The 17,095-nt window shown below is 29.9% G+C and overlaps 1 protein-coding gene across 1 annotated transcript in view; it reads right to left on the bottom strand.

Moving 5' to 3' along the window:
• LOC126740707 (uncharacterized) overlaps positions 1-17,095 on the bottom strand; it is a 114,925-nt gene that overhangs the window by 72,371 nt on the left and 25,459 nt on the right. The window contains exons 7-8 of the mRNA XM_050446835.1: positions 1,012-1,220; positions 659-829 (exon numbers count right to left, since the gene is read on the bottom strand). Coding sequence (XP_050302792.1) covers positions 659-829; positions 1,012-1,220 — 380 coding nt within the window. The remainder of the gene's footprint in view (positions 1-658; positions 830-1,011; positions 1,221-17,095) is intronic.

The raw sequence follows: 17,095 nt of genomic DNA, 5'->3' as shown, positions 1-17,095 counted from the left end.
TGTGTTATAAATGAGGATGGTAATGTATTATTGGTTCAAACAACAGATTAGGAAATATATTTTGATTAATCAAATTTTAAGATCAACATTATTAAGTATAATATAAAGCCAAAGGTATTTCTGAAACTCGATATAATAAATAGCACATTTGAAGCATATTTAGGAAACTGTACTTGGGACCTCATGATCATACAAACTAAGAACAGAAGAATATTATAAGGAATAATCAAAATAAAGCCTAAAAATCTAGTAAAGATATTGGTTGGTAAGTGTATTTGCTGGTGTAGCATTGTGCAAAAACCAACTAAATAGAACATGAACTTCTTCTACTTAAAAAAAAAACCATAGAGACCATTAAAACATTTTTGGATACAATAATACATATAACTTTCTAAGTTATTACATAAATAACATATAGACACTAGCAACACTGATTCTTCAACGTACAACAACGATTGGCACATTTAATGTTGGTAATTTCAGGTATCCAATCTAATATCACCGCATGCAGCATGCAGTGTATATTTTCATCCATAATAACAATCCTGATTCCAATGAAATGCCAATCCACATATGATTTTAGAAAAATGAGTCCAGTGGATTATTTGATATGAACCAAATGATCGATGAATGAATCCATTTTTGCCTATTTTCTTACCTGACTAATAGCCAGATCAGAGTCTGGCATTTCGCTGCAGGAATCATGGTATTCCTCGTAATCCTCCACGAAACTTTTGGCATCGATTAAGGTGTCGCTGGATAGAGCATGAGTAATTTTTGGTGGATATAGCCCCGATAATATATCACCGGTGTTACACCGGATCCGCGACTAGAACAAGTTTGCAAATCTGTTTCTAATTTTATACCCGATTACGACCAATGTGTGTGTATTATTTTTGTTAGGCATTATTACCTCCTTCCTCTCTTATTACGCTACCGTTAACGACGATTTATTTTAAAAGTGTTGTTGTGGGAAATGTGTCGAAATACAAGGATGTTAAACCCTCTTACCTTATATTCAAAATCTTCTTCTTCCTTTTGAATATCCTCGACGGTAACTTCAGTTTTGCTACCACCTCCCTGTGGTCCAGTAGTTTCTGAGTCAGATAACAATTGATTTTTTTCAATGATATCAACGGCCATATCCAGAACTTGATTAAGAAGAGACTCGACGATGCGTTGCACGTCCGAGTCGGTTTCGGCTCTCTGAGAAATGGTATCTGTAATAAAAAATTACATGCTGATTAAAAATCCTAAAAACCACATGTAAATTGTACAATATATACTTTCACTAAGTGTTTTTATTATAAGGTTTCAAGCTTTCCATACATAAATCAGAAGAAATGAAAAATATTACTAACTATATTCTACTCAATTATTATGATTAGTATCTACTATCCACATTCATTTTTCTGTGGGCACTAAACTAGAGAGTGAAAAAAGATGAGCATTTTTATACCTATTCTTTCTAATTAGAGCTTATAAGCTTTAATACTTATAACCGAGGAAAGAGCCACTCCCTTTTTATATTCCACCTTTGTCATAGAGTTATAGCTTTTTTCAAACATACATGGAAAATGGTAAGTTTGCTTAATTTACTTCAGTAAGTTTCAGATGATTATTAAAAGTTTATAATATAGTTTATTGATTACTGTTATAAAAAAAATTCAAGCAGTCCAAGCAGTAATAAAAAACCGAATCCAGTAGATACGAAAAAAATCAATATTTTTGTATTTTCAGGCGTGAAAAACCATATGCGTCTTACGTATATAATAAACCTTATTCCAATTTGGCACTGATGGTATATTAATACATATAAGTTAGTTCCCTCAGTAACCTATCTTTATTATAATTAGAAATGTTGTTAATAATGTCTTTTACTTCTTGTGAATATGAATATAAAAACCACTTTACAATTTCTTATCAAAACAATTCACAATTAGTATAGGATTATGTTATGGAATAGTTGTAAACCAGAACTTGACGGATTTGTGATATAACTCTTTAGATTACTTACAAAGTCAAAGACAGTACACCTTATAGATGAGATTAGTTTTGAGGCGAAAGGTTAGTTTAGGCAAATTAAGAATAATTTGTTAAGCGTACTATTAAACTTATTTTAAATACGATACATACGATAAAAAAAAAATGCATTTCATAGTTTTCTTAAGAAAAATTGAAGTAATCACGTCTCTGCCTCAAAATTTTCATTACATTTCTGTTCTGTTTGAAAATATACACAGCGATAAATCTGACCTCACTAAAACATTTGGAAAAGTTAAATGGTGTAACACTTAACATTCTTGCAGGCATGATTTCTAATAACATATCATTCATTCATTCACGCAATCGACATTGTAAAATCCAATTTTAGTTATATTTAACACACTAAATTTTTTAAATATCACATTTAAATCAAAAGTATAATAAATATTTATTTAAATAAAAAATTAATAGAAATCAGAAAGATTTTAGAAATTCTGGTAAAGTGATGTAAAGAAATAATTTTGTTAAAAACAGCTTTTAGTAAAATATTTCAATATGAATCATGTTGGACAACAATTAGTACAATAACATCAATAACTTTCACCAAACACATACATTTGTCACTTATCATTGTTTACACTCGATTACATGCAATCAGTAGAAAATAATAGTAAAACCACCTTGTTGCACACGCGAACAGTTCACACTTAATAAACATTTATCAATTAAATTTATATTATTAAACTTTAGTCTTAAAAACGCCTCGGACACCATGATAAAACGAGGAAAGCTAATATTAGAATACGAGTCTGTGAATAGCAATAAATGATTGTTTTCTCGTTTTGTTTTATCAAGGCGCCAGATTGACAGATTCACAAAATGATAAAAACTATATATATTAAATAAATTTCGAGTCTTACAATGTTCATTATTTTCTTTAATAGCTTGACCTATACTATACGTAATAATGAGCGAGCCAGGCACAACATTTATTAATATTTAAGCATGAAGTTAAGCCTAATAACTTGTTTCTGTAATCAGTGTTTATTAATTGTTAAGTCGTTTATTATATTACGTACACGAAACGAAACGAAAGTTTAATTTTTGATAAGGTATATTACTTCTGCCAGAGTTTGTCCCCGGTGCACTTCTTTAATTTAAAAAATATATATTAAGTTCCTTCAATATATGACAGTAATTAGCTAAATAGGAAAAAAAAAATAAGCCTTTTTTTATTTGAAAATACAACAATAACTTACCCATAGCTAACATTCAAAGGATGCACAATCTTTTTAAAATAATATAAAATTTTGCACACAATTGTTTTTCGATGATAACGATCAAATTTTATATGATCTATATATGAGATCATTCTACTTGGGACTATCTCAACATTTCTACGTAACTGTTCGGTTAAAACTTTTGATAACAAGTTATCTGATAGCGGCTATAAAATTACATTATTTGTGGTGTAAAAAGAAATGTAAACTACGTATTAAAAGACTTGATATTTCTTTTATTAAAAAAAAAATGTGTATTCTCTGATAAGTAACTAGAATTGCGAGCGACCCTATTATAAATTCAACGAATCATGATCATCAGCAAAACACTTCTAAATTTTGATGTTATAGACATAAAAGGGATTCGAGAGAGCATAAATTAAAGATTGACTTTGACTTAAATTGAAGATTAATTGAAAGAACTGACTTTCCAAGGCAGAAGTAGTAAAGGAACTGATACTGTTGAACCATGAAGTTGTGAAAGGTAGGAAACATTTATAATTATTTTATAAATTAAATATTTTATAAAAAAAACTTCAAGTTATAATGTGACCAATTAAGGCACACTAAAAATAAAAACTTATTTCTTTCTCTGTGATTAATAAACTACGCTTAAATAATAATTTCGTTTTTCTGAAACAAAAGGAGGATCATTTGGAAAAACGATTACCTCACAATTCAATTAATAATTTCGCACAATAAAGATTAAAATTAAAATTGAAGTGTGATTATCGACAAGCATTCTCACGTACCTTTTAATACCGAGAAAACAGTATATCAGCATTTTTGAATTTCCTCATTTTAAGCATTTTTGTTGTAGGAATAAGTATGTGTAATAGATTAAAGTAATTATTAATAAAATGGTTTTTCCAGCATAGCAAAAATATTAAAATTATTTGAAAGTTTGAAAATTTAAATTTTAAACTTTTGGAAAGTAATTTAAATAAGGTTTAAAAATTTCAAACTCTCTTAGGAAATCTAGAAATGTTTGAAGACAAATAGAATAATTTTTTCTAACATAAATGAAATCAGATATTACTTAACTTAACTTTTTGAGGGTAACCCGTTGGGTTGAGTTTTCCTAAAATAAAACGTTAAGAATCTTGACAAGATATACATTAAATAATAAATTCAACTGTTCTGTTATGATATTTATCAGTTTCACCAATTTTTTTTACGCAAATCTGCTCGTTAAATAAGCAACCTTACTGGATCCATTTAAAATACTTGGTACCTGAAGAAGGTAATAAATTTCATTGAAATAATAAAGATTATAAGTTTGACGTACCTAAATAGGTATTTAAGCCCGTACAACCCTAAACCTTCGAAATTATCTTATTTAGTCCATAGAAGATGTCCAACGTATCTATTTTTACATAATTAAATAACAATTATTTCGAGCAATTCTGTATTGCCCTAATTCTTAATCAATATTTGATAAATCAGAAAACTATTATCTGTGCCCTTTGAACACACCTTGTATCAACCTATTTTTAAAATGTGGAGAATATCCAATTATACAATCGTCCAGGAGCAAGTTATTGATATAATTGTTAAGGTAATAAAATTCTCCGCGCATCTATTGACTCTGTACATTTATGAACTTTTGATTACGATTTTTTTTTGAGTATGCTTTGTGTATTTGTGGTTTTAGAAAAGCTCAATCGCATTATTCCTGATAAAATGGCGTCTGGTGGTTAATTTTCGTAAGGAGCGAGTCTATTATGGTAACTACTGGGATTCCATAATGTTCCGTCTTCAAGCCATTGTTGTTCCTTGTATACGTTAATGATTTTCATATTGTTTTGTTTACCCTATTCTCCATAATAAAACAACAATTCTCTGACATCAACATTAAAACGATTTTTAAAGACGGACTTGAATGCTATTTAATAACTGGTTCCAATTTTTTCAATTTAAACTGTTTTTACGTAATTAAGGGTGGCTGTCCAGCTCAAATTTTTCTGCTAGTCAGGGTGAGTCCTGCAAACCACTTTTAGTGCTAAAGTTGTGTGCGTAATGGTTAAAAAATAAAGGCACAATATTTCTAATTGAACTAAATGATAAACATCAGAAGCTAACGAATGATTTTTCTACCCTATTCATTAACCTACATTCACCAAAAATAAGATCATTTTTTTATAACGCTACGAACATGATGATTAATCATAGTTTAACAGTTATTGGATATTTAGAAAAAGAGTCGGAAAACATTCTGGCCTAACTTCACTTTTATTGAACTAACTAGTAATGAGGGATATGACTATATATTTGTGTGTTTTTAATTTTGTGCTAACGATTTATAATAAATATTTTTTTATTTATTGTTTTCCTTGATAAACAGAGACGAATTTCCTAAAATGTGGCTTTCTGTGGTATCATTGAAAAGCATTTTTGAAGAGCATTCGACATTCCTTTCTATTTAAGTTTTTAAGGGTTCACACCCTGCCCACGGGGTTACAGATAAGGGTGAGATAATATGCTTGTTTTTGTTCCCCCTTCGTTTTGTAGAAATAGAAACTATATACAGCGTTTTTCTTAATCAGTTTTTCGTTCCTAATATATAATCATTTCAAGTTTCTAAATTGTATGTACTTCTTATAAATGACTTTTGGGGCAATAGAACTACTATTTAATTAATTGAAAATAAATATCACATGCTGTTCAAGCTAACGTCATATAACACAATTAAATATTAATTAAAAAAAACTATATACACAAACGGAAAACTTTTAAATGAGTCGCCTAGTATATCAAAACCGGCTAAGTCCATTTTTATTTTAAATTCACTTTATTGCAAAATTATAATGTTTGGGTATATGCTATATATCGTCAGAACGATTTGTTTCAAAAGCGGCTATTTTCCCTTTGAAACCAATAGAGCGATTTATGTTCTGCTTATAAACTGGCTTTCTGAATAGTTGTTAGTGTTTTAGGTTTGAAAATTATACGTCGTTTTTGTTGTGACTTGTCATTGTTATATATTACACGCATTTTCTGAAAAAAAATGGACGTTTATCCAAAAAAAAGAGTGATCAACCAAACAAACTAGTTGTTAACAAAGTCATGTGGAAGCGGGCCAGAAAGAAAAGAGAAAAGTAAGTTGTCTCGTATTTTGCTAGGGGCTGGGATATTCAACATTTTCACAACCTTTTTTATATAAATCCAGAGAAGCAAAAAGAGGATAGTTTTAGTTTTATTCCGAATTATACTGATTATTGCAAACCTAAGAGATGCAGACAAACAATGTTTTCTCGAAGGCGCAAGCTGTTTCTGTCAAATACTACATAAAAGAATTAGCTGATCATAAGAGTGTTCCTGTGTGCCAGAAAAGTTTCTTGGATATTCTGCATATAACAAAACATAAGATTACAAGGTGTTATTCATAGATTTATGAAACACGGTAACATGCCTGCAGAGACACGTGATCAAAAAAAGAAGGTTTTTTTTGAAAAGAATGCGAAAAACATTAAAGCCTTTATAGGAAAACATCCAGTCATAGAAAATCATTACTGCCGTTCTAAAACATCTGAAAAGAACTACTTAAGACAGACCATGATATAAAAAAAATGGCGAATTTATTTAATTCAAACTTCCGATCCAGATCTTAAAGTAAACAATAGTTTTTTCTGGAAAATATTCAATACCCGTTACAATCTACATTCAAGGAAATTAACACAATACTTTGACACATCGCGAACAACGGTTCAAAATATTTTGAAAGACCATAGGTATGTTTAAATGACCGTCACAATATACTGACTTTAGAATGAATAAAATTTTAGAATGCACCCATATCACGTCGTTTTGCATCAGGCCTTAAAAGAGGAATACTTCGATCGGAGGTTGGACTATTGTCATTGGATGTTGGGTATGATTCGGTAAAATAGAGAATTTTCACTCAAATTTCTTGGACGTGTGAAGCCACCTTTAATAGCGATGGTCGAGTCAATCTGCACAATATGCATTACTGGTCTGCAGAAAATCCGCATTGGTTGCGTGAAGTTCAGCACCAAGATCGTGGGAGCTTAAATGTGTGGTCTGGTATACTGGGAGGTAGAACTTTTTGACCAATCAATTGCCGTTGTTGCTGGAGGATGTGGCATTGGAATTGCGGCAAAACAGGTTTTTGCAGTTAGATGGTTGCCCCGCACATTTTGCAATTGCTGTGCCAGAGCACATTAATGCAGTTTTTCAACAGCGGTAGATTGGAAGAGGAAGTCTCTTTCCATGGCCTCCACGATCACCAGATTTAACTAGTCTAGATTTTTATTTATGGGGTCGAATAAAGGACATCGTGTTTCAGAGTCAACATACGACTAGAGAAGATATGAAAAACCGGATTCGCAATGCAATTAGGAATATACCCAGAACCGAAATTGAAGCTGCAGTTCTATCAGTTCTATCTACCCATGAAAGGCTTCAAGAATGTATAGAGCATAATGGTCATCATTTTAAACATCTACGGAGGCATCAAAAACCTCTTTAACTTTTAAATCAGTAAATAAAAGAAAATTCGAGAAAAATTACTTTAAATATTCATATAAAATTTTCTTTGGCCTAAATTTTAGGTTAAGATTAAGATATCGAGAGGCGGTTTTCGCGAGCCTGATTGGGCATCATTTAGCTACTTTTTTATGAAAAAAAAAAGCATACCAATGCATTTAATTTTTTTGAGAAAATTTAGCGTTTCTGTCGGAATGTTCAAAAATGCCCTCTGGCGGCGACATGCGCAACTAACAAAACTTAAAGAATACTAAAACAGTTAAAGCCCAAGAATGGCTCTTTTTAAAGAACACAATTGTGTTAAAGTCGACTTTCTCTCTAAAGTCGATCTTCTTTCTTTCGCCATTTCGAAGATACAGGGTGTTTTTTACAGAAATCTTTGAATATCTCCCACCACTTTATTTTCAGAGATACAGCAAAAACTGTCGGACAAAGAAGTTCCAGATTGTCCTCTACTTTAAAGATTAAATATTTTTTTGTTAGGTTAATGTATCGAAATGCACAAAAACTTGTTAAATGGCCAAAAAAAGGTTGATGATAACACTGGAAAGACGAAACTTCGGATAGTAAATCTGAAGGAACCATTATGAAATAGGAAAAAAGTAACAAGGAAAATGTACAATCTATTTTAAGATCCGTTTTGAAAGAAATGATTTAAACTTAATGTTATTAAGTCCTAATTTATATTTTTAATTCATATTTAATAAAATATTTATGGTATTTTAAGGCATTATTAATGGCCGGTATAAAAGTCACATTTAAAGGGGTGAATATGTTGAAAAAAAGTTGAGATTAAACGGAAAATAATGAAACTAACAATACAATTTAATTTGAAAAAGATTTTTTTACATAGCCCTAAAGATCAAGCAAATAAGTTAGATGATCTAGAAATAGTTTCCTGCAATATTTTTCCCCACCACCTTTGTTTGGCAATAAAGAAGAGAATATTCTCGAGCAAGAGAATATTCGCGGCCAGAACATCCTCGCTGAGGGTTTTCTTAACAATCAACTAATTTTATCGTTCCATTACTTTGCATTTATAGAAACCGAAACAAACATAAAAAATTAGAGAAGAAAGAAAACATATCGGACAAATTATTCTAATTTTAAAAATACAATTTATTCGATTTCACTTTTAGATAAAATCCCCGAATTTTAACGAGTGAGCGTCGAATTTCGAAGTAGCCGGGGAATCCCGTGAGCCATTACTTCGTCAATACGAAGTAAAGTAAAATTTGCAACAAAACCTCAAAATTGTTCGCTCACAATTTAAATTGTTAGACCAATTTATGGTTGAGCATGAAATACAAAATCCCACAACCTCTCTTCAGGACATTTAACCAGGATGAGCTAATGATAGAAATAGATTCTGAATCGGAGGATTCAACGATTTCAGGTTAGATCACCGCATCCATTATTTGCCGTTAAGAACAAAATTCAATTTTTGTATTTTGTTTAATCAAAGAAATTTTATGTTTTTCTATATATGAAAAATACTGTTGTTTCATCTTATAATTTTGTGTATAATTTTCATCTTTAAATTTATTCGTAAGGGCGTTTAAAAAGTTCATTCTCAAAAAATTCTCCATATCGAGAATAATCTCAAGCCCTTGCTATTACATAATTTCTGTTTTACTGTAAGCAGATATTTTAATTAATTTTCTGAATTTGTTTTTATTGGCAAAATATCATAAGCAGCAGTATTTTTTTTTAATTTCAAAAAGAAAAATACATAAGTAAGAAGCAAATTACAACAAATATTAATTCTTTAAAATGAGGAGCAATATTCAAAAAAGAAAAAATATATTATTCATTAGAAATCTATCTATTAAACTTTATAAATAGTCTCTATAAAATACTAAAAATTAAAAAAAGCGGTACCGTTTAATACCCCTATCCATTCTTTCCTACAACTGCAACCTTCAAATCCATCTCTCTTAACACTGCGAATTTTCACTAGACACTAACAAAACACCACTCAAAAAAAATTAAATTTAGCGCTACCGGGCACTCCGCTCTAATAGAATAATGTGTTTTGTTGTTCAGGAACCCGAATCACCAGTAAATAAACATCTTGATAATTCGATAATGACCAGCCCGGGTCCGTCACTTGCGACGTTGACAAACCGAATGAGGTTTATGGTTTATGTCAAAAGGTTCGAATTTAAGGGTACGTAATATGCACGTTCTGAAGTGTTCTCAGTGAGGCAGAATGGCGAGATCACGGCCGTGAATAAGGCTTTCGCGTGGCTGTTGATCTTAAGCATAATTTGTGGCGAAAATCTCAACCAGATTTGCTGAATGGTTATTACAGAAGCGATAAGAGAATAAATTATGGTTCTGATCGGCAGACATAAACAATAGAAATTGCAATCTGGCTTTTTTGAGCGATAACAAATTGCTTTTCATGTGTTCAGGCAGCTTGGTTTTATTTAGTAAAACGAACGGGGTCATTCAACAACAGAAAATAAAGGTACCAGAATTAATGGGTATTGCAAATTTGTGCATTTTTACAAAATAAATATAATGTAAAAATTAGTTGGTTTAAATAGATTTTTACACAATAATTACTAAACGTACCTCTAATTCGATTTAAAAACTTATTAGAACATGGTATTTTGTTTCCTTGATAGACTACTGAAGATATAATATATACTTGGAGTGTTTGTGAGATGAGAAATTTATACTTTTTATTATATAGAAAATTTAATACTACATAAAATATGCATTTTCTTTAAAGAGTTGTGCTTTAATTAAAGTACTTCAAATGAAGTAATAAATTCGTAGTTTTTGTTTATTTAAAAGTTTAATAGCGTTTTTTAATAAGATGCGACATTTCGCTGCCTTATGTGCATCAGATAACAAATACATCCAAAGAAAGAAAAAAGACATTGAGACAAAAAAAGTTATCTTTCTCAGGTTAAATGAAGACTAAAAAATTAAAAATCTCATAATGGTTAGATGAGATTATTAAGATTAAAATTTTATACAGATACAGAGATTTTATTGATAAAATTATATAGATATAACTATAACTATTATTTTATACAGAGTATTCCATTTGAAAGGAAAAAAAACGGCATATTTTTTAGATTTCCTGGTATTTGTAAGAAACTCAAGATAGCCAATCGATTTTTAGCCTGAAAAAGTTTAAAACGTTGCTGATAAAATAAAAAACTTTTTTTTTTGTCGTCCTCTTCACCACTAATTTTTCCACAATACTATATTAAATTAAAGAATTTTATTCCTCTATTGAAACCTTTAATAAGATACTTTTGCTAAAAATCACACTTTTTGGTATTTCTTTGATATTTGAGGGATGACACTAATTTAACGATCCTGTATAATATAGAGCAAATTTATTTAAAAGATAACTAATATGCAAGGATTCTAAAAGTAGGAAATATTAGATTATTTCGAAACTTAATTTACTAGCAATAAGCATTTTTTCTAACTACGTCTTCATTGAAAAAAATCACAAATTATTTATTATTTTATTATATTGCAAAAATATTCATAGTCAAATACACTTTAAAATATTATCATTGTTGTTAATGTCATCAATTAAATGCTGTTTGTAATTTTATTTTTTTTATTTTATTTAATTTTATTGTTAAAGCAATTAAATGTTTTAATCATTTCGAATGCATATAAAAAAATACTAAGTGTAGTTATACCGTGCGAGTCTCTAACTTGGAATAAATTCACTAAATCAAAGGTGTTATTTTTTTTTGGAAATATGCTCTGATAGATAAAAAGATTAAAAGATATTTATCAGACATTATCTAGTTCGAAAAATGAATTCAATTCAATAGTCTTTCTTTAATAATTGTTAAAAATTTTGGCCATTTACTAACTGAAAATAACCCAAACCGAACTGAAACTCGTTTTAATACATTTTTAATTACTTCGCCGGAAATTAGCCTTCACTCCTGTATTATTTGTTCATTCAAATCCTCAATATTTGCCGGTTTGGCCTTAAAAACTCTGCTCTTTGCGTAACCCTATAAGAAAAAGTCCAAAGGTGTTAAATCCGGAGAACTGGGCGGCCATTCAAATGGTCCTCTTCTACCTTGAAATACAGGTATCATCATCCAGGTACTCACGGGCAGGCCTTGCAAAATAAGGAGGCGCGCCGTCCTGTTGAAATCAGATGTTTCTATTTGGGACGTCTTGGAAGCTTCTATGGGGCAAGGGAACAAAATAGCCAAATTCGGAAGTAGGTCCCTCAGCAAGAATTTAAAATATTTTCCTCCATTAAGGTTTTCTTGGAAGAAAATCGGTCCTATAACTCGATCACCAACCATCCCTGCCCAAACATTTACTTTTTCTGGATGCTGAGTGTGGCGTTCACTCATCCAGTGTGGGTTGGTTTTGTTTGCCCAATAACGACAATTTTGACGATTTACCTTACCCTTTCACATAAACGTTAATTCGTCAGAAAATAGGAAAGCGTTTTCCATTTGTAGAACATTCCTGTCTAGTAGATACATCATTTGTTCGCAAAATTAGAGTCTTCTATTCAGATCATCTTTGGTCAGTTCCTGGAGGATTGTTATTTTATGGGGATGAAGTTTTTCTGCTTTAAGAACTCTTGCCACTGGCTCACTTATAATTATTATATTATTAATTTATAATTTATCTGCCTAGTGGAACATCAGGATTTTCTTGAAGAAGGAAAAGAACAATAATTTTGACCTCTTCACTGAGTGTACTCCGACGATAAATTTTTATTTGTCTCAAATGCTCATTTTCCCAGAACTGTTTTTCGATATTGGTTACAGTACTTTGCGATATTGGTGGTAAATCAGGATACTTCTCTCTGAATAAATGGATAACTTCATTTCGTCTTTATGAAGAATTTTAATCTTGTGTGCTTCAGTTAAGTACGGCATTTTACAAACGCCGGAACCTGACAGTTTCATCGCACAAATATGAATCAAATCAATCGATACTACTACCTTACTTGTTTTTATAACTTATTTGTTATCATAATGTCTACGTCAGGTATTATAATACCTGACATTCCAAGGATTTATTATAGATATACTATTGAATTGAATTCGTTTTTCGAACTAGATACTGTTTGTTAAATAACTTTTAAAAACAAGCGTAAAAGCACGCAAGTGTAACTTGTTAAACCCTTTAATAATAGTCATTAAAAAGTAGGGTTGCTATTTAAAAAAATTATCGATGACATCATATCTTACATTTGAAACATCCTGTATATTTTTTTACATTAGATTAAAGGCAATTTAAAATGCTAATCGATTTATCCGAGCATAATTCCGAAAAAGAACACATTTGATTTAGTAAATTTATTCCAAGTAAGAGACTCGCACTGTATAAAGAAGTCATTTAAAAAAAAACTAATTGTATCAGTTGTATAAATTTTTTTTCAATTTTTTTACCGACAAAAATACTTTCTTATTTCCTCTGATGTTGATATGCTTAAGGCATCAAAAAGTGCATTAAAAAAATGTCCACACAATTGAAGTAAAACTTCTTTATTTCATACACTGACTATGAGTAAAAGAGAAAGAAAAATGTGCGTGCTCACTGCTCTCTCTTGCTCCTACAGTATGATGACTGAGATATATCTATTCCATGCACTGGCTATGAATGGAAGAGAGAAAGAAAATTTTTGAATAAACAAAAAGCACGAATATATTTTATTCGTCTTTTATGCGACCACCACAACTTATGAGGATTATCCATTTTTCGGTGTGAGGGATAATATGGTTTATGATATACATTTTGTTTATTTGACGGTTTTGCCTTTCAAAGAAAGTTCTTTCATAGGAATTATTACTTTATTTTTGGTAAAGCTAATACCTCGCCAGAAAAAAAATAGTTTTTTGGAGAAATACAAGGAGAACAACTAAGGAATCATTTATATGGACTAAAGAATTATCTTACTTTAGTAAAACTATGTTAATTGTTAAATTAGTATCATTGAGATATCATATAGCTATTTTTTAATTCCCTTTAATAGACTACTTCAAGTACCTATACAAAGTGTTAAAAATTCGAAAGCCACCATCTAATCTTCTAATCTAATCCAAGGAGTCTTCTAATCTTAGGTACCACTGGACAAAAAGTCCGATATCTTCAATAACATGACCTAAATAGCTTTAGACCCTCAACAATATTTGTAAACCACATTTTTTTATGCAGTATTTTTGACATAAAATGATCATTGGGCTTTTAAGTTTGAAAAGCAAGCATTGTTCTTGCACTCTACTGGACAAAAAGTTCAATATCTCCAAAAATATAAACTGAACAACTTTAGACTCTGAAAGTATCTGTAAACCGTATTTTCATAAGTTTCGTGCCTTTTATTTCGTAGGAATATTTGGACTAGTTTTTGAGATATTCGATTTTAAAGTGATTGGTCAGCTTGAAGGGCCAAGAAATAAATATTTCTATAGATAATTATAGGGCAAAGTTGCTCCAATATAAGGCGCGAAAAAAATATTGACGATGTTAGATAATAGACGAACTCTTTTCATTTAAAATAATTAAAAACCACAATTTTTTTCTTTTTTACTTTTCATTTTAAACCATTTTATTTAGTATTTTAAAAAGTATTAAATTACGCAACTTTGTCTCCAATTCAACGACCTTGTCTCTCTTACGGTTACCGAAATCCCAATGGTCACCCTCGATATTAATCTGAAACAAGGCACTTTAAATTATATTTGCTTTTAACTTAAAAACTTGCTTATCATGTAATTTTTGTCTTATTTCAATATTTTGGTACCAGATAAATAGTTGATATATGTATCTGTTGCTTGGTTGATTTTGATTTGGCAGTAGTTACTGAAACTTGCATCTTATAATTTTTGAAGCTAAGCTATATAGAATTTAACCTCTCTATTTTAGAGTCAAAAAAACTCTTCACCCTTAGCGGACGCATTTATAGAACCTGTAAATATGATTAGATGTGACAAAATTTGATATCCTATAAAAAACTGCGTTTTATCACCAACAATTTCAACATAATCCTGGCTACATTTAGTATTTGATATCCAAATTATCCCCACTTTCCTAAAGCCAATAACTGAATTCAGTGGTTATTTATACCGATGGGTTTTAAACAAATGAAGACATTGGTGGCGCAATATAAATCCAATCAATGGATAATGTAGTCTTATAAGTTAAACCTAGACACATCAATATTTGTTGATGAAATCCCAGCTATTATACAGGCAGTAGAATACGTTTGGACTCAAAAACCTTTGGAAAATTGCACTAGCTATGATATATTTTCAAAATCTCACGGTGATCATGATAGAAACAAAATTATTGTTATTTTTTGCCAGTTGGCTTAAGCACAGTCTAGCATTTAATCATGGTGAAATACACGCTTCAAGTACATCTCATTATTGTCTGGTAAGATTTTAGATTTCAGGATCAGAGAAATAAAAGTCCAGTTTAACTTAAAATGGCCGACGTTTCGCAAAATATATTTGCTTCCTCAGGGGGCTAAAAATACAGAAATTTTTGTTGAGAAACACTTTCAAGTTGATAACTTTGCCTTACCCATACATAACAAAAATTTTGCATATAATTTGGATAAAAAATGTTGAAAGAAAAAAAAACAAACAAAACACAATGGATAAACATTGACAGAATAAATATAAAACATAGTTAAATGTCATTGCTGATAAAAATGTAAACATTCACTTTATAATATTTATGAGACAAGATAATATGTCTTCAGACAAGGAACCCAAATTATTAACATTTAAGCCATAATATTGTATTCCCATATAATTTTATGGGCCGAACTGTTATTGCTGATAAAAATGTAAACATTCACTTTAGGTATAATATTTATGAGACAAGATAATATTTCTTCAAACAAAGAACCCAAATTATTAACATTTAAGCCGAAATATTGAATTCCCACAGAATTTTATTGGTCGAAATCAGTAATTTAAGGACGTAAATAAATTTTCACTGAAAAGCCTCACGAACAACAAGCTAATTACCCGTTGTAATATCGGCAGGCGAAATTACATTTTAAGTATCAATTTTTATTACCAGGTAAAATATAATTTTAGTTTACGATATACATTTTATCAATTTGTTTTTCTATATGAATCATACCAGGTCAAAAGTATTTTAATTTTTTTGCCTTTATTAGGACTACGTTAGATAAATTTCATGAAACATGTTTTGTCCACTATATAAATTAAAAAATATATATTAAATTTTACAGTTAAAATTGATTAGCTAAAATGTCTAAAATTGGATAATTAAAATGGTAAACATATAATCCAACTTAATATTAAACAAATATTATCATTTGATTCGAAATTTAGTTATTAGCTAATATCATTGCTAGTCGTATTAATGTCATTAGCATCCATTTTTTTACGTTGACCATAAATTATACAACATATGCTTATTGTTTCTGGCTTATAGAATCATGAAAAAAAGAGTTAATTTGAAAAGAAATAACTATAGCATAAAAACAAGTTGAGATAGGTATGGGAATGCATTAAAACAAAGGAAAAACTCCTAAAAAAAACATTGTTTGGCTTATATTCAATCCTTATAAAACAAAAAATATTCAATAATTTTAAAAGTAATTTGTGATTTCTCATTATCATTTAAATTAGATTCTATTTATTTAAATGATTATTAATTAGGTCGCTTATACCATTTTATGTCGTACGTGCTGTAATTAAGACAAATTTATATTATACTCGTATACTAATTCTTAAATCTGATCGAACAAAACGTGCATTCTGCACGATGAGAACAGAAATTAGAAATTTAGAATTGAAATGGCAACAAGAACTGAAATTGATCCAAAGAAAAGGAGAGATGTATTGAGATGTATGATATAGAAAACTAAATGTATTATAACCGTAGTAGTTATGTATGAACCAGCCATTGAACCCGTAAATTTATAGAAAATATTATGAGACATTTTCCTTTGAAAAAATTTACCTAGTTTAAAACTTAAGTTAAGGCTAACATAAAAGTTGAAAAAAGGAACCTATTAATTTTAAGGATATTATACTGCAATTGCCCAATTGCAATAAAGAAAAATAAAATGGGCATATTGCAGGGCCCTCTGAATTCTTTCAATTTTTTGCATGTGGTAATGGCAAGTACACAAAATTTTCAAAATATACTTAAATGCTAATTTTAAGTCAGTAGTGAAATATGGCATATTATTTTGAGGTGGAAATGTTGGACCATTACCTAAAATCTTCATTGCACAAAAGCGGGCATTAAAACTAGTAGAAATCATAGAGTATAGAGAAAGTAGGGAATTCTTTATTTTTCAAAGATTAAATATTTTG

The sequence above is a fragment of the Anthonomus grandis genome, chromosome 9 (assembly GCF_022605725.1).
Source record: "Anthonomus grandis grandis chromosome 9, icAntGran1.3, whole genome shotgun sequence".
NCBI classification, from domain to species: Eukaryota; Metazoa; Arthropoda; class Insecta; order Coleoptera; family Curculionidae; genus Anthonomus; species Anthonomus grandis.
The sequence above is the reverse complement of the archived record's forward strand: the minus strand, read 5'-3'. Positions and strand labels throughout refer to the sequence as shown.